At 40.7% G+C, this 23,925-nt stretch overlaps 1 protein-coding gene across 2 annotated transcripts in view; it reads left to right on the top strand.

Annotated features, from left to right (window-relative positions):
• The first annotated feature begins 23,148 nt into the window (after positions 1-23,148).
• The window catches only part of MSL2 (MSL complex subunit 2), a 35,786-nt gene continuing 35,009 nt past the window's right edge, over positions 23,149-23,925 (top strand). Inside the window, exon 1 of one of the 2 annotated variants that reach the window (XM_081302783.1) lies at positions 23,149-23,800. In XM_081302783.1, coding sequence (XP_081158909.1) covers positions 23,782-23,800 — 19 coding nt within the window. In that variant the 5' untranslated portion in view covers positions 23,149-23,781. Of the gene's footprint in view, positions 23,801-23,841; positions 23,918-23,925 lie in introns of those variants that run through there. The other variant, XM_081302784.1, reaches the window with a different exon arrangement.

Genomic DNA, 23,925 nt, shown 5'->3' with positions numbered 1-23,925 from the left:
ATTGTGGTTTTTTATATTTATTTGTGTGAATATTTGTCAGTCTTATAGATCTATTTAATTGGACTGTAAGATACCCAGGGGCAATGATTGTGTGTATTTTTATTCTTGTTTTTGCCAGTGCTCAGGACGTTGACTAAAGCATAGTCCTTGAAATAATGAATGAATGGATAGATGGAAAGTAGTTTCTGAGCAGAGGAGGGTGGTACTGCTTGTGCAAATAATTCTTAGATAGCTTGATAAGTCAATACACAGTAAATATTGACTTATCAAGTCCTGGAAGGTCTAGGAAGCTTTATTAAGCAATATGGTTTAGAATCTACTGGTATATTAGGGCAAAAGATAAGTTGCTACATAAAAGGACCTCTAAACACAATGGCCTAGGTAAAATAGAAGTTTATTTCTTCCCATGGATATTTTCAAAGTTGAACTGCAACAGGCCATGTGTGATGGCTCACACCTGTAATGCCAGTTACTTGGGAGGCTGAGGCAGGAGGATCACAAGTTCAAAGCTAGCCTCAGCAATGTAGCAAGGCCCTAAGAAACTCAGCAAGACCTCTAAATAAAATATAAAAAAAGGGCTGGGGATGTGGCTCAGTGGTTAAGCACCTGTGGGTTCAATTCCCAGTACCGAAAAAAGAAACAAAAATAAAAACAACAACAACAAAAAAAAAAAAAAACAATGGCTCTCAATCTTCTGTGTACATCAGAATTACCCAGAGAACTCATTAAAGCACAGCTTGCTGGGCTCATCTTTGCAGAGTTTCTGATTTAGTAGGTCTGGGATGGTGTCCAAGAATTTGCATTTACAGTTCCTAGGTGATGCTGATACCACCAGGGACCATAATATGAGAACCAATGTTGTAGAAGAAAATTTAATGACATGGGAAAGTGCTTATGGCATATTGTTGAGTGAAAAAAAAAAACAGGTCCCAAAATAGAATTATATTCATAATCTAATTTTGGTAGAAAATATATATGTGTTTGTATAAGCATAAATAGATCTGTAAAGATACAAACTGTTAACAGGTAGACATATAGGTAGTCTTTTTTTGTTTGTGTTGTGAATTATTTATAAGGAACATTGGTAATAAAGTGGTTTGTTGTTCTTTTTTAAGAAAAAGAATTGACAAGACAATGCATGGGAGCAGGCAAGAGGTAACTCCAAGGTTACAGACTTGAGGGAAAGGGAGAATGATGGCATAATAGAATAGGGAAGGGAAAGGGAGCACTGGGAAGAGGTGATAAATTTGGTTTTGGATACATAAATTTTAAGGTGGCTGCAGGACATCTAGCTGAAGATGGAAGAAAGAAGCTAGGCAGGCAAAATTAAAGCTCAGAAGAGATGCCAAAGTAAAGATGTTGATAAAATGATTCTTCAAGAAGAAAGGATAGGGGCTGGGGATGTGGCTCAAGTGGTAGCGCGCTCGCCTGGCATGCGTGCGGTCCGGGTTGGATCCTCAGCACCACATACAAAGAAAGATGTCATGTCCGCCAATAACTAAATAAATAAATAAATAAATATTTAAAAAAAAAAGAAGAAAGGATAATTTAAGTCACTTGAGTGGAGTTGCCAAAGTGAGAATATGAATTAATACACGTTAAAGACTTTGGCCTGAATCCATACAACAACTGATTCATTCATTCAAAAATAAATGAACTAATATATCAGGCTCTCAAAAAAACTTAGTTTAATAAATGAGAATGTAAATAGCTGGCTTTAATTTAGGGATATAAATATCAAATTGGAAAGAACGTTTTAAGAAGAAAGATGTCATAAATGTTAACAAAAATGTTTGGTACAGTCAAGGAGAGCAGGGTTAAGGTACTGTCGAATGGTACGTTTCCTCTGTTCCAAAGCTGGTCCTTTGGGCCCATGGCTGAGGACAATGAATGTCTAAGTACCCTCAAGTGCTGCAGACACTGTCCTGAGGATTAAGAGGCAACAACAGCAATCCTGCCTCTACCAGCTGCCACTCAACTCTTCTCTCTCTCTCTCTTTTCCCAGTTCATAGAACCAGGGAAGTAACGAAGAGTCAGATTCCAGCCTTGTAGTTGTGAATTTATGGTAAGAAAATTTGAATTCTCCTCTAGGGAAGCTGTGCTCTTTCACTATTTGCAATGCCAGCTAGGATTGGAGGTGGGAGGAGGTTGTTTTCCCAGCTAAATGTATTCTTGGGCAGGAAACTCTATTCCAGCAAGGAAAAGGAACTAGAGATAGATACCAATGGAATTTGGAGGAAGGCTGTGGAGTACTCACATTCCCCCCATTTTTCATAGCAAGGAAAAGTATTTCCTGTTAAGTGGACTCTGAGAATAATAGCTGAGATTGAGCTATCTTAGTAGTATTCCACACAGGGAGCTATTACAGGAAAGGGGTCCTAGCAATGGAAAGGTATAGGATAGAGTACACTAAGTATGAACAGAAGATGGAATTGGTCAAGGCAAAGGTATTCCCGTGTGTCCTGGCACTGTATGGTGGAGTGGATACCAACAAGTGGTCCTAGAAAAATGCAACCAGTGTACCCCAAGAGAGACCCTGCACTTGGATGCTCTCTGCTCAGAATTTAGGTTGCCAGTTAATGTTAGAGAGGCAGTGACAACCATCAGAGATAGAACTGCATTCCCTTCTGAGATACTTGTCCAAGTCCACCCAGAACATATTCAGAGGCCCAGGCAGGAGAGCAAATGATGGCCCAAGTGTCCTATGTCTATATTTTCAAGTTATAAATCGCACTAACAAAATTTTAAATAAAACGTTTTATTCTCTGACCTTGACATATGTATTTTTAAAGCAACATGGAAGGCCAGACTTGAATTTAGAGTTTTTGAAATCCTTGGAGTCTCACACCAGAATGAGGGAACACAGATAGAACTGGTCCCCGGAGCATGGCTCCTGCCTGGCCCACTCCCTGTTTCTTCCTACCCATGACTCTTTCTCATACTTTGAAGAACCTGATGTGTACATTCCAACCCAAACATCTAATTCTATCACCAACTGCCATCCCTGGGCCACTTTTATTAGTCTCTAGGGAAAATCTCCTTGGTCCTTCTCTACCTGAAAGAGAGGCATAACCAGAATTGCCTCTTCTCGTCTGGGTCTAAGAGCTGTACCAGACATTTCACTTTTCCTCTCCTATCTCACTCAGCAACACATCATTTGAGCTAGATCTTAAAGTCTGAGGAGGAAAATGTGTTTGTGTCAGAAACTGATCATGGCCATTATATTTGGCAAGTCCACAGACCATTGAAAGACCACATGCCTTGGGGCTGGGGATGTGGCTCAAGCGGTAGCGTGCTCGCCTGGCATGCGTGCGGCCTGGGTTCGATCCTCAGCACCACATACCAACAAAGATGTTGTGTCAGCCAATAACTAAAAAATAAATATTAAAAAAAATATTAAAAAAAAAAGACCACATGCCTGACTCTCTTCAGCTGAGAATGGCCATATGACTAAGTTATAGTACAGAAATGTAAGAGAAGTATTATGTGGGCTACTTAAAACTGGAGGGTGTTGGGCTGGGGTTGTGGCTCAGCAGTAGAGTGCTCGCCTAGCACAAGTGAGGCCCTGGGTTCGATCCTCAGCACCACATAAAAATAAATAAATAAATAAATAAATAAATAAATAAATGTATTTGTCCCAAACTACAACTAAAAAGTAAATATTTAAAACAACAAAAAACTGGAGGATTGGGGCTGGGGATGTGGCTCAAGCGGTAGCGCGCTCGCCTGGCATGCGTGCGGCCGGGGTTCGATCCTCAGCACCACATACCAACAAAGATGTTGTGTCCGCCGAGAACTAAAAAATAAATATTAAAAATTCTCTCTAAAAAAAAAAAAAAAGAAGAAGAAGCTACTGATGATGGCTGGTATTGGTGATTGCTACACTTCTGCCAGGGGCTGCACTGCCACCTTGGGCAATTTTGCCAAGGCCACCTTTGATGCCATCTCCAAGACATATAGCTATTTGACCCTTGATCTCTGGAAAGAGACTGTGTTCACCAAGTCGCCTTATCAGGAATTCACTGACCATCTTGTGAAAACCCATACCAGAGTCTCTGTACAGAGGACCCAGGCTCCAGCTGTGGCTACAACATAGGGTTTTTATACAAAAATAATAAAGTGAATGAAACCACCCCCCCAAAAAAAAAAAAAAACTGGAGGATGCTTAGAAGGTGCTGACTCAGCTGGGAGGCGAGGGGTGGGGCCATTTTACTCTCCTTTCTCCCTTGTTTCCTGGAGGCTCACATTCAGGAGCCATCTTAGACTATGTGTTGGGGTGAAAGGTATGTATGTGAGTGACAGAGTGTGAAGACAGAGCCTGGATTTCTGAGCACAGTGGAACTGCCGTGCCAACTGTGCCTGGACCTTCTCTGGGCCTTTTCTTACATGAAAGAAGTAAATTTCTATTTTGTTTAAGCATTGTTATTTTAGGTTTTCTCTGATTTCAGTCAGTTTTAACACTGACTCAAAGCTATAAGCTAGACTGGACTTTATTAACTGAAAATAAGCCAAAAAAGTTATGGTATCTGCCCAAAATATCATAGAGGAACAAGAAAGGGCAATTTAATGGTATCTGCCCAAAACATCATAGAGGAACAAGAAAGGGCAATTTAATACAGCATTGTTGAAAACACTGATTAGACAACAAAAAAGCCAAACATTAGGGAAGCTCTAGTGGGGTTTTTTGGCTGTTGTTTTATGTTTTTAGTTGTAGATGGACACCATACCTTTATTTATTTATTTATTTATTTTTTAACGTGGTGCTGAGGATTGAACCCACACCAGGCAAGCACTCTACCACTGAGCCACAACCTGAACCTCACTCTGGGGGTTTTGTTTTGTTGTATATCAGTTCTGGAAGCTGGGGAGTCTAAGGTGAGGTAAGGTCCCATCTTCACATTCCAACACTTAAATACCCTCTAGTATATATATAGTCCAAGTTGGCTCCTGAACTTGAGCATTTCAGGTAATGAGAGAAAGGGGGACACAGCTTGTTGCTACACATGAAGGAAGGGGCAAACAAGATTCCATGGCCTGTTATGTAACAGGCTGAGCAAGGGGGCACATGCCCATAGTCCCAGCTACTTGGGAGGCTCAGGCAGGAAATTGACTATTTTGGCTTAAGCCTAGGAATTTGAGGCCAGCCTGGACAACACAATGAGACCCTGCCTCAAAGACAAAAACCAAACAAACTGAAAATATAAGGATACTAATCCCATTTTTTAAACTGGGGATTGAACAAACCCAGGGGTGCTTTACCATTGAACCACATCTCCATACTTTTTTTTTTTAGTTGTAGATGGACACAATATTTTATTTTCATGTGATGCTGAGGCTCGAACCCAGCTCTTCATACAAGCGAGGCAAGCACTGTATCACTAAGCTACAACCCTAGACCTTCCCATCCCTTTTTTTAAAAAAATATTTTTAATTGTAAATGGACCTTTATTTATTTTATGTGGTTCTGAGAATCAAACCCAGTGCCTCACACATGCTAGGCAAGCACTCTATCACTGAGCCACAACCCCAGTCCCTTCCCAGCCCCTCCCCAGCCCTTTTTATTATTTATTTTGAGACAAGGCCTTGTTAAATTGCTGAAGCTGGCTTTGAACTTGCAATCCTCCTGACAAAGCCTCCCAAGCTGCTGGGATTTCGGGTGTGGGCCATTATGCCTGGCCCTAGTTTACTTTATAAAATACTTGGGCTGGGGATGTGGCTCAAGCGGTAGCACGCTCGCCTGGCATGCGTGCAGCCCGGGTTCGATCCTCAGCACCACATACCAACAAAGATGTTGTGTCCGCCAAGAACTAAAAAATAAATATTAAAAAAAAAATTCTCTCTCTCACTCTCTCTTTAAAAAATAAATAAATAAATAAAATACTTCTTTTTAAAATATTCATTCCCTGGGGTGGGGCTGTAGCTCAGAGGCAGAGCGCTTGCCTAGCATGCGTGAAGCACTGGGTTTGATCCTCAGCACCACATAAAAATAAACAAATAAAATAAAGGAGTGCTGCCTATCTACAACTACAAATAAATAAATAAAAACTTAAAAAAAAAAAGTTTATTCCCAGGCTGGGGATATAGCTCAGTTGGTAGAAGGCTTGCCTCACATGCACAAGGCCCTAGGTTCACTCCCCAGCACCACAAAAAAAAAAAAAAAAAAAAAAAAAAAAAGAAAATATTCATTCCTTTCACTAAAAATTCCCCTTTTAAAAATATATACAAAGTTTTATTTTCAGGAATGTTCGATAAAGACAGAGTTATTTATAATGGAAAAAAATCCTGTATTGTTTAATGAAGTGTTCAACAATGGAAGACTGATCAAATCAAATATGGTATACCCATAGTTGCTAAAATTATATTTAAAGTATTTAATTATATTACAATATTATTACAACTAAAGGTACAATATACTAGAATCCAGTGTTTTTCTTTATGGTACTGAAAGGATAAAAGAAACTGAAGTTAAAATGTAAAGGACTAGGTATTGTAAAGTTTCTAAACTGCACTCAGAACCTGAAATTCCTGTGGCAGTTAAGACAATTCCTGAAACTGCTCATAAGACCACTTTGTTGTGTAACAACCTGGACACAGTGCAGCTCGGCACGTAGGCACCTCAGGGCCCAAACCAATCAGTTTGAATGTACCCCCTTCCTTAGGACTGACCTATCACTCCCGCCCGACCTGTTCCCGCCAATGAATGCGCTAATCATGTTTGAGAGTTGTTTGATTTTCCCGCGCCTCATGATGATTTGCTCTGATGTATGCAAAGCCCCTGCCCTCCCCAAAAAGTGTACTTAAGCACTGCTCAACCCCTGCTCAGGGCTCTTGGCCGCTCTCCCTTCTTGAGTAAACCTGGAGCCCCAGCGCGCTGGATCTGCAATAAACCCCCTTTTGCTGTTGCATGAGTCGGTCTCTTGGTGGTCTCTTCTTCCGTCGTTCGCCGGACCCTTACAGTACTAGGGATTGGGCCCAGGGGTGCTCTACCCCTGAGTGTGTCCTCAATCCTTTTTATGTTTTGTTTTGAAACAAGGTCTATGAGTTACCCAGACTGGCCTTGAACTTGAGACCTCCTGCCTCAGTCTCCTGAGTTTCTGGGATTACAGACATGTGCCACCATGCCTAGTTTAGGATTCAATTTAGAAACACACACACACACAAAATTTATCTAGGCATAAAAAAAAGAAGATTGGGGCTGGGGATGTGGCTCAAGCGGTAGCGCGCTAGCCTCCCATACCTGCGGCCCGGGTTCGATCCTCAGCACCACATACCAACAAAGATGTTGTGTCCGCCGAGAACTAAAAAATAAATATTAAAAATTCTCTCTCTCTCTCCTCTCTCACTCTCTCTTTAAAAAAAAAAAAAGAAGACTACATTGATTAATTTTGGGTATTGGAAATAATAAGTGGCCTTTTCCCCACTTTTCTTTCTTGAGCAGGAAACTCTGCCCAAGAAACTGTCACTAAATTTTAAACTGTCTTGTTCAAATATGTTCATAATATGTTCAAATATGTTCAAATATGTTCTCTTATGAACATATTTGAACAAGACAGTTTAAAATTTAGTGTAGTTTGCCAAGTGCATTGGCACATGCCTGTAATCCCAGTGGCTCAGGAGGCTGAGGCAGAAGGATTGCAAGTTCAAAGCCAGCCTCAGCAATTTAGCAATGCCCTAAGTAACTTAGCAAGACCCTGTCTCAAAATTAAAAATGAAAAAGGGCTCAGAATGTGGCTCAGTGGTTAAGCCCCACTGGGTTCAACCCCTGCTACCAAAAAAAAAAAAATTAGTATAGCTTATATTTATGCCTATATAGCATTATTAGGTGTATCCTGTGTACTTTAGTAGCTAAGGGTATCGCCCTTTTCTGCTACCTTACAAACTTTGGCCTTATTCAATCACCTGTTAGCCTTTTTTTTTTTTTTTTTGGTGATGGTGCTGGGGGTTGAACCCAGGGCCTTAATACATGCAAGGCCAGCACTCTGCCACCTTTCCAGGCCCCTGGTTAACCTTTTTGTACCTTTGTCTCCTCATATGTTAAATGAGGAAAATAATGTCCATCATGATGTAATTCACAGGAAGTTGTATAAATGCAATGTTTATAGTTCACTGTGAACTATGTAGAAAATGGCACTAATAATATTATTTATATTTAACAATAATAATTATTATTATTCTCAATGTAAAGGCAATGGAAACAACTTGATAACCTTTAAAAAGAATATTTTTTACTGAGCCAAGAAGAAAATAAGAGTAAACAAAAGAAAAGGTTACCTACCAAAACAGATTGCAAGGGAATATATAGTAAATTATTCAAGAAACATTTAGTATTTTCCAACTGTAACAGGCTGGGCCTGTAAGGATGGAAACTTTAAGACAGCCCCATTCCCACATACTTCATCCTGGTGAGTGACCAATATCACTCCCATAGACAGAACCAGAGGCCAAAATATTTGAAATTAAAGAGGAACAATGCTGATGAGGCAAAGTGCCCCTAGTAAGACAGTAAAGAATCATCAAATTCAACTGTTGAAGATGAGCTGAGCCAGGTACAGTAGCTAAGTCCCGTCAAGGGCATGGTGGGCCAGATTGAGTGTAATCTTCATAAGTTTTACAGAGCCATAAGTGAAATCAGGGGGCAAATTTTGGGGGGATGCACCATTCTTGAGATGTTTTCCTAGCAGGATATTTCCTTAAATATAGCAGAATGCTAAAAAACAAAACAAAAAATGGGGCTGGGGTTGTGGCTCAGTGGTAGAGCACTCCCCTAGCATGTGCAATCCTCAGCACCACATATAAATAAATAAATAAATAAATAGTTATTAAACAAAACAAAACACAGAGGCCTGAGGGGAGAAAAGATCCCCATTTGCTAGGAGACTGGAATGGGTGGTGGAATTACTAAAACGCCATTCACAGAGCAGGAGATCCTCTTCCATTACTCAAAATTTCCCTTGTTACAGGAGAGTCAGAGAAATTTGTGACTACTATCACCTTGAGCTCCAAAGTAGTTTGGAATAATATACTATTCAGTAGACTAGAGGGAAGAGAAATCTGATTTTTAAGAGATTAAGAAATTAATAGCTTAAAAATTGAAATAAGGTTGAATTTTTCCAATAAGTTTGACACGCTGGGCACAGCGGTGCATTCCTGTAATCACAGCACGTTGGGAGGCTGAAGCCAGAGGATGGCAAGTTCAAAGCCAGCTTCAGCAATTTAGTGAGATCCGAAGCAACTTAATGAGACTCTGTCTTAAAATACAAGATAGAGGCTGGGGTTGTTATAGGGTATTGATTTAACATTTGAGGAGCCATCTTATGAGATAAGTTTCACTTCCCTGCATTTTTCTCTTACCCGAACTTCCCCAACCCCTGTTAGTGACCTACCCTGTGGTACCATAACCCTAAACCAATCCCAGAAGGACACGACCCCGGGACTCTGGAGAGCCCCAGGGTGCTATGGACCTAAGCCAACCCCATGCTATTCCCATCTGCCTAGATCTGACACAATGCCCCAGAGCCTAGCCCACAGCACCGCGGCTACAACCCCAACCCCTGCCCCACAAAAGCCGAACACCAGAACTTCTAGGAGCTGCTCTCTCCTCCCTATAGAGGGATGGCCTTTATTTGTCAGCTTTGACAAAGCGTGGATCTCTGCCTGGCTTCCGTCCTTCATTTCTCACTTGCCCCCTCTGGCTTTCTCCCTTTCCTTTCAGCTGGGGCTCAATGGCAGAGCACTTGCCTTGCACGTGTGAGGCACTGGGTTCCATGCTCAGCACTGGATGGAAATGAATGTATTGTGTCATCTACAACGAAAACAAATACTAAAAAAATAATAAGGGCCGGGGATGTGGCTTAGTGGTTAAGTGCCCCTGTGTTAAATACCCGTTACCAAAAAAAAAAAAAAAAAATGTTTAACAGATTAAAGGAAGAGAGAGACAAGGACTGTAAGATGGATTTTCAATCACATAGCACAGGTGAGCAGTCCTGGGGAGGACGACAGGGAGGGACAGCAGGATGAAGAACTCAGACTTGGCAAATGTATGGAGCACATTCCTGGAGGCACAGGGAAGGAGAGGATGAGAAACTGATACCACCGGTTCCCAGTGAGAAGTCCTGCTCCCTCACAGGCTGGAGGTTGAACATTGGAAAAGCTCCCCAAGGCAAGTATATAAGCAGGGTTTACTTAAAAAGGGAAGGGAGAAGGGGGCCATAGCTGGCATCCCAAGAAGCAAGGTGTTCAGCTTTTTTTTTATAAGTCCTAGGCTTTCTTTGTTCTCCTGCTCTCTTCCCCTTATCTCTTTCCTTCCTGCTGCTTAACTACACCCAGGAGGTGGGATGGCCAAAAGGTTTGAAACAGATGGATGGGGGAAGAGCAGGATGGAGCAGCCTAGGACACTTTAACTAACACCTTTATAACTCCCTGTAGGGAGGGGCAATTCCTGGGTCAGGTTACCTGAGCCACAGGTTGGAGCTGGGGCTGGTTATCTTGATAGGGTGGAGGAAGGGCCTGGAAGGCATTTCAATCCCTCAGGGGGGCAGTCTCCAACTTCCTGAGCTCACTCAAATTGGCCTCCTTGATCTGACCTGACTCAGTTTACCCATCTATACTGACTGTCTGTCTAATTCTGGCTTCAAAACTATGGAATGTTTTGATGTAGGAAAGGAGATCTTGATTTTCTTAAGGTAGTGGTAGGAAATTAAGTGTGACTCCCCTTTTGAGAAACCAGCCTCTACCTCAGAGCAAAGCCTGTCCAAGGAAGGGACCATGGCCCTTATCCTTGGAGAAACCCACAGAGCACTCCTAGGCACATACCCACCCTGCTGAGTTGTTTATCTGCAAACAACAGGAGAGATCTTCGGAGCCAGGTGTCCTTGACTCAGGAAGGCTAGGTGAGGACCCATAGCAACCCCCTAGCACCCACCAATCAGCATGAGACAGGGAAAATACCTGGGATGCCAGATGACCCTCCCAGTAGTTTATGGTGGCGGATAACATGTTGGGAAACCATGTAGTTTAGCACGTACTCCCTTGTGGCCTAAACCAATCAGTTCAAATGAATCCCCTTCTTGTACTAACCAATCACCCCTACCCAACTTGTTCCTGCCAGTGAATGTGCTAATTATGATTTAGAGTTGTTTTATGATTTTCCCGAGGTGTGTGATGATTTGCTAAGAGATGCTATGATGTAGGTTAAGTCCCTGCCTTCCCCAAAGAGTGTATAAAACTGCTGCAAACCCTGGGCTTGGGGCTTCTCAGTGTCAGCAGTTGCTGTGTGCGCGCGGAAGACCAAGCTAGCTCGCAATAAACACCTCTTTGCTGCTTACATCAATCTTGGTCTCTGGTGGTCTTTTGGGGGTCCCAAACTCGAGCATAACAGTGGTAAGGTCTTTTGCTAAGAATGGGAGGGCAAGGGAGCCCAATGTGGTAGCATGTGTTTGTAATCCCAGCTACTTAGGAGGTTGAGATAGGAGGATCATTAGTGAGATCTTGTTTTAAAATAAAAAGGGCTGGCATTTGCTGGTTAATGGATAGAAATGGAGAAGAGCATGCTAAGTGAAATAAGCCAGGGGCAGAAAGTCAAAGGTCAAATGTTTTCTCTTGTACATCGGGTAAAACAAGGGAAAAAAAGCAGTGGGCACAATGAAAATAAAAGGGAGATCAACTGTTGGCCAGTGATGAGTCCTTGCTTCCCCAATGTTGAAGAATAACACCAGAAGAGCACGCCGAGGCAAGGTCAGAGTAGAAATTAGAAGTTTATTAAAGGACAGCAGAAAAGACTTCTCCGGGAGGAAGAAGGGGACCCAAGAGGTGGAATCCGTGGAAGTGCGGTTGTCTCCCCTTTTTATAGTTTTGGTGATGGAATGTAGGTTGGAAGGGTTTGGGACACAGGTGGGCCAAACAAGAAATCTGGGCAGCGGGGTAAAAATGGGAGTTCATAACCCACTTGAATCAATCTGTGAAATATGGTATATTAAGAACTATGTAATGTTTTGAACAACCAACAATAAAATTAAAAAAAAAAAAGAAATCTGGGCAGGAAGGACTTCATTATCACTTCTTTGGGATGGGCTATCTCCAAATCTGTTGGGGACTGTTTCCTCGGTTCCATTAACATTTCTTTGGGGTGGACTTTGGCCTAGGGCCTTTCTGGGACTTCATTAACATTCCATGAGTTGTCCCTTGTTTCCTGGAATCATTATCAGCATGGCCTCCATTTTAGATTTCACTCCATATGATATTAGACCCGATTTACCTAACTACACTGACTACCTAACTTTAAATCTGGCTTCAGGAGGAGGGATAGGAAAGGGAGGGACTGTGGGATGAAATGGACCAAATTGTGCTATGTACATGTATGAATATACTACAATGAATTCCACCTTTATGTAAACCTGTAAAACACCGATTAAAAAAAAAAACAATAAATAAATAGAAGACTAGTAAAATAGAGGAAAGGGAACAATTAGAGGGAGAAGAGAGGAAAAGATGAAGTACTAGGGACCCAAAATGGAGCAAATTATATACCAGGCATCTATGATCATGTCAGAATGAACCCCATTGTTATGTAAAACTATAATTCACTAATAAAAACATTCTTTAAAAAGGCCTGGGAATGCAGCACAGTGCTTGTCTAGCGTGTGTGAAGCCTTGGGTTCAATCCCTCTTTCTCTCTCTAAAAATAAGTGGAAGGCAATGTGAGATGAAGGCTCAAAGATATAGGGTCATGGAAAAGGGTTTGAACAGCCCCCAAGCACAGTATAAAAAGGACTTCGACCTTCCAATAAGACTTCAGTAGTGAAAGAAATTACCGTTTGTGATGCCGACAGGTGTGGGTTATTATGCTAGGTCCTGCAGGCACACTGTTCACTGAAGAAGAATCATCTCTCCAGTTAGTTAGCTGCCTACTTCTGACTGCTCATTCTCTGTCTCTTCCGTGGTATCCTTTCCCCCTGCTCTTTTGCTTAAATCCTAGTGGTCCTCAAGGTGTCATTCTTAGCCTTCTTCCCTTCTTACTCCCCCTGAGTAATTGTTCTCTCTCCTCCCACAGTGACTATTGACATCTGTATACTGCTGAATACCTCTAATGTCTATCCCACTCCCCTAAACCCAGGGTGCCAAGACCCATTTACCCCATTGCCTACTGGACTTTTCATTTGGATGTCCTATATATGTTCAAAATCTATGTTCAACATTTCCTTCCAAACCCATTCTTCTGTCCAAGTTTCAAGTCTCCATAGATTTTTAGAATAGTTTTATAAGTAGAGATTCTGGAACCAGACTGCCTGGCTTCAATTCTCACCCTACATTAGCTGTGTGACCTTGAACAAATTATTAGACCTCTGTATCTCAGTTTCCTCATATGTGAAAGGGGGATGATAATACTAGTACATATCTTACAGTGTTGTTGAGCAGATTCAATAAGCTAATATATTTAAAGACTTAGATCAGTGTCTGGCACATGGCAAGGCCCTGTAATCGTCCGTTGTTACTATTATTGTCAAAATTAGAGCTTGGACGTCATTTTTGTTCCTCATTCTCACATTCACCAAGTCCAATTACTTGGTCTCCTTAATGTCTCTCACTCCTCACTGCTACCTTTGATGCCCAAGATTAAGGGTTAGAAAACTCTTTCTGTTAAGGATCAAATCTGCTGTAGTAGAATTGTTTAGAAACTCTTAACAACACTAAGTGATTGAGTGTGACTTCATTCCCATAAAACTTTATTTATGTACACTGAAATTTGAAAGTCATATAAATTTTATGTGTTCTGAAATATTATTTATTTATTTTTTAAATTTATTTTTTAGCTTTAGGTGGACACAATCTTTATTTTTATGTGGTGCTGAGAATCGAACCCAGTGCCTCAGGCATGCTAGGCGAGCACGCTACCACTTGAGCCACATCCCCAGTCCCATATTATTTATTTTTGTGGTGGTGGGGATTGAACCCAGGGCCTTGTGCATGCAACGCAAACACTCTACCAACTGAGCTATTTTCCAAGCCCATAACTTTATTTATTTATTTTTATGTGGTGCTGAGGATCAAACCCAAGGCTTTGCATGTGCTAGGCGAGCACTCTCCTGCTGAGCTACAACTTATTTATCATGGTGCTGGAAATTAATTATTTTTATTTTTAAAAACCAGTTAGGGGGGCTGGAGATGTGGCTCAAGCGGTAGCGCACTTGCCTAGCATGCGCAGGGCACTGGGTTCGATCCTCAACACCACATAAAAATAAAATAAAGATAGTGTGTCCACCTAAAACTAAAAAATAAATTTAAAAAAATTAGATGTGTGGATATATACATCTTTTAAAAAACAAAACAAAACATTTAGGGCTGGAGGTTAGCTCAGTGATACAGCATCATCATGTCAAAAGCTCTCCCAGTGCCATTAAAAAAATAATAATAATACAAACAAAACAAAACAACAACAAAAAAAACCCTACCATTTAAAAATGTAAAAAACGTTATTATTTCTTGAGCCATAGAAAGATAGGCAAGGTGCCAGATTTGGCTTTGGACTGTAATTAGCCAATTCCTGGCAAGATCTTTTTTTTTTTTTTTTTGTACCAGAGATTGAACCCAGGGGTACTTACCACTGAGGCACATCCCTAGCCCTTTTTTGTGCTTAGGGCCTTGCTAAGTTGCTGAGGCTGGCTTATGAACTTGCTATCCTCCTGTCTCAGCCTCCCCAGCAGGTGGGATTACACCTGTCACTATTGAGCCATCATCTTTGATCTTTCCTAATTGGTCTTCTAATTTCCAATCTCCCCTTGATCCCCAACTTATTTTCTGTGAAGCTTCATTGTCTTCAGGACAACCCTTCTGATGTTGATAAGGTTCTTTGTAATCTGATCTGTTTAGTACTCCAGTCTCATATATCATCATTTCCCTTCTTCTACTGTGCATATCTTAACTACATGATAAAATTTCCCAGATATCTAAGCTTCTTCCTCCAGGTGTTTCTAATTTCTTCCTACTCTTCCTCTGTTTCTCTTACCTGTTCATCAACTCACATTTTATATATTACTTCCTCCATATTTTCCTGAGCCCTGACATCTGGTTACATATCCCTTCTTAAGTTTTCACAGAATTAAAGTACTTATTGCATTGCATTATTGGTGCCTATTTATTTCTGTCTTAGCTGTCAGACTGAAACTCTGAGACTGTCTTTAGTGTATCCCTCCATCCATATATCCACTATATATCCATAGCACCAGTGCTGAAAACACAGAGATGACTCACTATGTTAAGCATCAGGGAAAGTATTACTATCCCCATTTTATGGATGAGAAAACTAAGACTCAGAGAGCTTGAATATTTTTCCCAAATCTACACAGTAATTATCAGAATACAGATTTGCTCAGATTTGATCCACTGCTCCGTTTCAGTACTAATGAGGACCGTTTGGTCTTGCTAAATTGCCCAGCTAGTCTCCAACCTGGAATCTTCCTGCCTCAGCCTACTGAGTTGCTGGGATTATAGGCGTGTGCCACCATGCCCAGTGAAGACAATTTTTGAATCTTCACCTCCAGAAATGTATACTTAGATATTTTTAGAGATCCTATTTTATCCGAGTGATGTGCCCTTTTAAAATTATCCCTGCAATCCCTTTTTTAAAAAAGTTTTTATTAGTGCACTATAGTCATACATAATAGGGGGTCTATTTTGACATATTCATAAATGTTCCAGTCACACCTGCAATCTCTTTTTAGGTGTCTAATCTGCTTCCTCTCTCATTTGATATAGCAGTAATTCCAAACTTTTCATTACTCATTTGATGGACTCTTTCTCATTATCTTCTCTGATAGTGAAATGTTAAAATAGTCAAATTTAGACCGGAGGCTACTTTTGTCCTACTAGTTTAATTCAACCTGTGTGACCAGGGGACTATCTCAGTCATGTAGTGCTAGCTCTGGTGAGTATGTTGGAGACTGTAAGGCCTGTGATCCTAAGGTGTACATAGGCCATATAGAACAGGTGGGAGTTGTAAAGAAATATAAATTGTCCTAAGATATTTTTAGAGACTGGAGAAATTGATATTCCTAGGGGCAAATGGGCTGTGTTCCAAAAATTCAATTTTAAATTGACTATTTAGAATGCAGAACACATTTTCCGTTAGAAACAATGCTATCAATAATTGCAGTTATTTTTCTAGGAAAGTCCACACAAACTAGTTTAACACATAATGTAGCAGAAATATCTGCTAAGACATTTTAGATCTGCATTTAGAACATCCTAAATCTTTACCACTCTGAATTATAAATAAGCTGCGTGCATAGCTGCCACCCCAACTAGACTGTGAACTCTTTGAGGGCTAGAAACTGTTGAATTATTCATTTCTGCATTCTGAATGCCTGGCATATAACTGGCAATAAATGTTGGTTGCATAAATGAATGGACAAATTTAATAGGCATTTGAATAGTGTGGAAAGCATCTTAGGAAATGAAAACAGTAACATTTAGTGGGTACCTTAATATGAGTCTGGCACTGTGCAAGGTGGATAGCCAATAAAGCAAAGTACTTGGTTAAGGCTAGAATTAGGGATGAAGAAGCTGAAAGCAGTTTTAATATCTGAGGAGTAAAATAAATGGGTGCTGGGATTGCTAAATGTTGAAACGAATGGATAGGTATACTGTTTTTGAAAAATGTCATAGGAAAACTATCCGGAAGAATTGATATGAAAAGGGAAGTGGTTCTTGGGGGCCCAACGACTGAGGGGAGGGGTATGACCACAGCTGAAAGAGCAGAGGACGGAGGAGGAGGAAGTTTGGTAAGTCAGAGAGTACTGGTCAGGAAAGAACAGAAGGATGCATTTGGTTTTCTGTTCCCTATAAACAAATATTAATTTGGCTGGGTGCAGTGACACATGTCTGTGATTCCAAATACTCAGGATGCTGAGGCAGGAGGATCACGAGGGCAGCCAGAGCAATTTAGGGGAGCCCTGTCTCAAAAGAAATAAAAAGGGTTAAGAATGTAGCTCAGTGATAGAGTACTCTTGAATTCAATCCCTAGTACCACATACACACACACACACACACACACACACACACACACACACACACAATATTGTTAATTAGATTGATTGCCTTCCACAACTACAGTAGATTAAGTATTTGATTAAATTTGGTTGTCTGTGATCCAAGCCTGCTCAGGAGGCTTAGTTAGGAGGATTGCAAATTCAAGGTCAGCCTGGGAAATTTGGTGAGACCTTCTACAATTTAATTTAGAAAGAATCTGTCTCAAGCAACAATGCCAACAACAAAACAAAGCAAGCAAACAAACAAAACCCCAAGAATTGGGGATTAGTTTAGGTAAAGCACTTGCTTAGCATGAATTGAACCCAGGCCCTGGGTTCAATCCCACCCCTGGGGTGTGGTGGGGTGGAGAATAAAGAATTGGTTAGGATGGGTATATGTCAATGGGTGGAAGTGGTAGTCAAGGAGAATGTAATTGGGGAAGATCGGAGAGGGAAAATCATCTCTAGATAGTTTTTGGTGGAAGAAGAAAAATAACAGAGGAAGGAGGGTGAAAAAGGATGAGAAAGGAAGGCAAAAGGCTATTTCTTAATTTTGTAAAGGGCTCCTCAGAAAGTTCCTCTGATTTAGGGCCAGGCTGGCCTTTGTTCTTTGAAAGCATAACTATGACTACATTTTCAGTATTTACTTCATTGCCCCTGAAGTGCTAGAATGCAATCAATAAATACTAGTGGACTGATATTCTGAGTGTTTCAAATCAATCCGCACTTTGGGTTTTATTAAGGACCTTAGAATTGACATTGATCAAACCAAAGTAAGAACTGTCTTTAAATTTTTAAGCCATCTTAAGTCTTTCCCTGAGAAAAAAGTGTTCATTTGTCCACACCCGTCACAACATGTGCTGCGGTGGTGGTTTTACCAACATTATCACATCTCTAGTAATCATCCTCTCCATAATTACTCAAGTCCCATTATTTGTCAGACTCTCTACTAGGTAGTGAGAATAAAAGGCAAAGATGGAGAAAACAGATATGATGGGAGGACATGAGGGCTAAACCAACAATTGCAGCCAGTGTGAGCTCAGTGAAAGAGGCAAGTACTTGGTGACCTCAGAGAAGAGGAGAGGAAAGCTTTACTTCAAAATGGTGTGAATATACTTTGTATACAACCAGAGATATGAAAAATTGTGCTCTATATGTGTAATATGAATTGTAATGCATTCCACTATCATATATAAATTTTAAAAAATTAATAAGAAAATGGGTCTACAGGAAATAAGAAAAACAAGTATTCCCAGAATCCCACTATCAAGAAAAAAATTAATACTATGTTGTACATCTTTGCAGACTACACCATAGATATTTAGTTCTTTTTTTTTTAAGAGAGAGTGAGAGAGGGGGGAGAGAGAGAGAGAGAGAGAGAGAGAGAGAGAGAGAGAGAATTTTTTTTTAATATTTATTTTTTAGTTCTCGGCAGACACAACATCTTTGTTGGTATGTGGTGCTGAGGTGCCAGGCAAGCGCGCTACCGCTTGAGCCACATCTCCAGCCCCTGATATTTAGTTCTTCAAAAATGTTTCTGCCTCACTCCACAGACAGCAGCAAGTGTCTCCTCTAGTATCAATATGTAGATGCCACTATGTAGCTGTTAACTGCAAGTTTAGCTTAAGTTAAGGAATTCCTTAAGTTAAGGAATCTGGGGGGAACATTGAACTTAATTACTGCTAATTTTGAAATGTCTTCGTAGTAGTAGCTTTGGCACAGATGCAGCACTATGGAAGGCTAGAAGATGGGGTCACACTTATCTATTTTCTATGGAAACTGTTTGAATATTTGTTTTATATGGATTTTTATTCACTTTTCAAACAAGTTACTAAAGAGTGCCCCCTCAGCTATCCAGCAAGCATTTGTAGCTTGTACATGGCAGAATGGGCCAAAAGCATAATGTTGCAACTGGTTTTGAAAATAGCGGCTTGGGAGGCTGAGACAGGAGAATCTGAAGTTCAAAGTCAGCCTCAGCAACTGGGAGGCAGTAAGCAACTCAGTGAGACACTGTCTCTAAATCAAATACAGAATAGGGTTGGGGGTGTGACTCAGTAGTGGAGTACCCCTGAGTTCAATCCTTGGTACCAAAAAAAAAAAAAAAAAAAAAGAAGGAAAGAAAAGAAATTATTTTGAAATAATAATAATAAAAAAGTTTCTGTAAATTAGGACTTTAAAAAAGTAATGTATTAGGGGGCTGGGGTTGTGGCTCAGCGGTAGAGCACTAGCCTCTTACATGTGAGACCCTGGGTTCGATCCTCAGCATCACATAAAAATAAATAAACAAAATAAAGATATTGTACCCATGTATAACTAAAAAAATATTTTTAAAAAAAGTAATGTATTAGATTGGGCATGGTGACACACACCTGTAATCCATGCTTCTCAGGAGGCTCAGACAATAGGATCCCATGTTTAAGGCTAGCCCAAGGCAACTTAATGAGAGAGACACTGTCTTAAAAAAAAAAAAAAAAAAAAACAACAACAACAAACAAACAAAAAAAGAAAGCAAGGGGTGGGGGAGGGGGGGCTAGGAATGTACCTCAGTGGTAGAGCACTTGCCTAACATTTGTAAGGCCTTAGTTCAATCCCCAGTACTGGGAAAAAAAACAAAGTATAATGAACCTCTTTCCATCTCAATAAACATATTTCCATTGTTTTTTAGCTATATAATATTCCACTTTATAAATGTACTATGATGTAGACTATTTTCAAATTGGAAATTTGGATTGATTCTACTTTTTAAAAATAGAAACAAAAACCATGACATGTGAACAACATAATGACAACTCTTATTCATAGATCTGTTTCCCAAACAGTGTGCAAAGGTGCCCCTATAACACCACAGAGAACTTGCAGAGAAGCTGCATCCTTTTGAGGGGAATATAGAAACATCTGACATCTGTTGGGATGCTTTATGAGCTATTAGCTCCAGGTAGTTCACGTATTCAACACTAGATCAATGAGGTCACAGCTTTGTAAAGTTGGGTTTTTGCTGGTGCTGTAATAGTGAGCTTTGTACAAAAATCAGTATGATTCTGGAAATGAGAGTGATTATGTCCAACCTGACTGGAAGGTTTGAGAAGCTGTATGATGACCAAGAGATACATGTATTCTGTTAGTTAAGAAATTTATTTAATAATGAAATACAAATTCTATTTCTTTCAATGTATGTGAATTATTTTTTCAAATAGCTGCCAAGTTAGGGCATAAATACTCATTATTTGGACCCAACAACTTAAAAACATTATTTTTTATTTCTTTTGATCTAGGGGTGTTGAGGAAAAAAATCACTGAGACACTAGAGTTACCATGAACCTAGAAAGTTTGGGAACCTCTAACAGAAAATTTTTAACAGTAAAACTGCTGGTTCTGAGGCTCTGCAACCTTTACATGTTTTAAATATTGCCAACTGCCCTTCAGAAATATTAGACCAATTTACCCCCCCCCCCCAACCACCACCACTAGTAGGCTAGTTTCCTTTTAGACTGGTGACCCCTGGACTAAATGAGAGTCCAGAGGGGTTAACTTGAAAGAGAAACTGTGACTGATGCACTGGGCTGAGTTTGATTTTTTTAAGTAATACAAAAAAGAGTAAGAAAACATCTCTAGTCGTCTTAGGCTTCAAATCTTTAAGGCAGAGACTATCTTACTTCACCCCCAACTCCCAAATCTGCTACAGGGCTCTGTGAAAGCATGTTAACAAAATGAAAAAAAAAACCTTTCCTCAAGGGTTTCTAAGGCAAGATTGAAAATAATGACAGGCTATAGTCAAGTATGCATATATACTTGAGGTTGCCAGACAAAATACAGAATGCTCAGTTGAATTTAAATTTTACAAGTCAAGGTTCATATATTTTCTTCCATATGTGGAAGCCAGAGAGAAAACAGTGTGTGTGGGGGAGGGGATCTCATGAAAATAGAAGAAAGACAGAGTACAGGAAGGGGATCAGATAGGGGGAGATGGGGAGGAAAATAGAAGGTACAGGGGAATGAAATGGAGCAAATTATATTATTATATTGTGTGCATGTATGAATGTATAACAATGGATACCACTATTATGTATAATTATACTGCATCACCAAAAAATTACCAAAAAATTTAAATTTCAGATCAACAATGAATCATTATTTTAAAGTAACTATTTCCAAATTTTGCATGGGGTGTATCTACACTATAAAAAGTTGTTCATTGTTTGAGATGAAAATTGTACCTGAGTGTCAAGAAGAACCTAAGGAAACATAACCACCAAGTGTAATGTGATATACTGGGTGGTATCCTGAGACAGGAAGAGGACATTAGGGAAAGACTGAAGAAGTACAGATTTTTATGAATAATATTGTATTTCTATTGTTTTATTAATTGTGACAAATACACCATAATAATATGTTAATAATAGGGGAAATTGGGACCTAGGATAAATAAGAACTATCTGTATAATTCAAAATATGAAAAATTTATTTTATCTTTTTTTGGGGTGCTGGGGATTGAACTCAACCACTGAGTAACATCCCCAGCCCAATTTGTGTTTTATTTAGAGACAGGGTCTCACTGAGTTGCTTATTGCCTTGTCATTGCTGAGGCTGGTTTTGGACTCGACATCCTCCTGCCTCAGCCTCCCAAGCTGCTGAGAGTACAGGCGTGAACCACCTCACCCAGCATGAATAATTTACCTTTAAGTTGATAGTTAAGGGATTTGTGTATTTTGCCTAAATATTTGATCCAAACACTATTTTCCATAAACAACTCAATTGTTTTCCTGTTTAAGCAAGGCTCAAGTAAGCCAATAATTATTAGAAGGGAATATAATCTTCAAGATGTATTGCTCTTAAATACCATAATTTTATCACCAATTGCAACCAATTTCAGAAGCTAAAAAGGAACTCTCCCCCCTTTCCCCCCACACAGTAACCATCAATAGAATTATCTTTATTTGGGGTGTACATATCATTTCAAGAGTTTTCTTAAAACGTCCAGTTATGAGAAAATTGGCAGGTTAATGCCCTGCAAGTAACCACTTGCCTAGAGTGACTGCTAATTTGTGCTGCTTGGATGGAAAACAGTGCTGATTATTTTACCCTCCACAATGCTCCTCTAGGGGAGAACCTGTGTGTTATGGGAGAAGACCTTAAGAGTCTGGAATAAAAATAGAACCGTATAACGGTTTTATTCGAAGATGAGCTTAGAAAAGATCTTATAAAAAAAAATTGGCAGGTGGAGCCTTTAAAAATGAGAGTTAATTTTAGAATACTTGCCTGTTTCTATATACAAGACTACCAAATACATTTCCCACAGCTTATTCTGTCTTGTTGCTATACAAAATCAGAAAGATTCTTTTTTTTTTTTTTTTTTTTAAAGAGAGAGTGAGAGAGGAGAGAGAGGATAGAGAGAGAGAGAGAGAGAGAAATTTTAATATTTATTTTTTAGTTCTCAGCGGACACAACATCTTTGTTGGTATGTGGTGCTGAGGATCGAACCCGGGCCGCACGCATGCGAGGCGAGCGCGCTACCACTTGAGCCACATCCCCAGCCCCCCAGAAAGATTCTTATTCCTTAATACTTAAGAGCTGATAATATGCTAGGCCTTGTAAAAAAAAAAAAATCAGCATTCAGATGCTAATGAAATCACACCTCAGGGGTTGTATGGGTTCCCTTGATCTTAATTCTCATTTGTAAAGTAGTAAGTCCTCCAAACTAACATGTACACCACATTTACATATGACACACACGTGTATATACACAAGTGGACAAAAGATTGGCACACCATCATACATTTCACTTTGCAAACGTGCAGGGCATCTGGCTGGGGATGTGGCTCAAGCGGTAGCGCGCTCGCCTGGCATGCGTGGGGCCAGGGTTCGATCCTCAGCACCACATACCAACAAAGATGTTGTGTCCGCCGGAAACTAAAAAATAAATATTAAAAAAAAGATGGAGCAGCAATACTCTGTCTTCCCATTAAAAAACAACAACAACAAAAAACGTGCAGGACATCTACTATGTGCAAAAAAAGAAATTATGCTGAAGAGCCTTGCTGTGTCCAGAGACAAGAAATGGTTCTTATGCTCTGTTTCTATGTGTGCCACTCAAAAAAGGTTTTGTACTTTAAAAAGGGAGGAGAATCATATGGTAAGTTGTACTTTTATTTATTTCCCAATGTCCGTAGTCTCTTGTTTTTGATAAAGCAAATTTTGTTTTAAAAGACACGCTGTGAAGGATTTGGACCCCTTCTACAGCAAAGCCATATATTCAACACATTTATTCACATACAAGGGAGTCGTTTTGTTTTGAAAACTCGGCTGCTCCCGAAGCGGCTCCGCGCGGTCGCAAAGGCCGAGCAGCAGAGTCGGTCAGGCCCGAGGCCCCAGGCCCCAGCCGCAGGGCTCACAGACCCCCAGCGACCGCCTTGCGGTGCGCGAGAGGCCGCTGGCCCAGGCAGCGCCCTGCCGTGGGCCCGGACCAGCGTTCCGGGAGAAAGGCCGTGAGGGCGGGGCTTGGGGTTGTGCGAGGCTATTTCCTCATACAGTGATCAGTCAGTACCAGAGGCCGCGTGGGGGCCAGTGCGGAGCGCCACATGGCGTGACCCAGCCGGGCCTTGGCGTTGGCGGGCTCTGAGGCAGTGTAATGCGGGAAGCGTATGGTCCACACGGGGGAAGGAAGTGCCAGCTAACGAATATTTCACCACAGCCCACACGCCTAGGAGAGGGAATTTGAGAGCGCGTGGGGGAGGGGCGAAGAGAGCAGGCAGCTCAAAAGAGCATGCTCCGTTCTAAGAGCCGTAAGTGTAGAGCCAGGCATGCGCAGTGAGCCTAGGGTGGGCTGGCGTGAGCGGGCTAATGTGTTTATCCGGTTCTCTGGGTGGGCGGTCAAAGCGCACGCGTAAGGGCGAAAGGCGGTGAGTCG

Source organism: Spermophilus citellus, assembly GCF_964194105.1.
Source record: "Spermophilus citellus genome assembly, chromosome: 7".
Taxonomy (NCBI): domain Eukaryota; kingdom Metazoa; phylum Chordata; class Mammalia; order Rodentia; family Sciuridae; genus Spermophilus; species Spermophilus citellus.
This window is presented reverse-complemented; position numbering and strand designations above follow the sequence as displayed.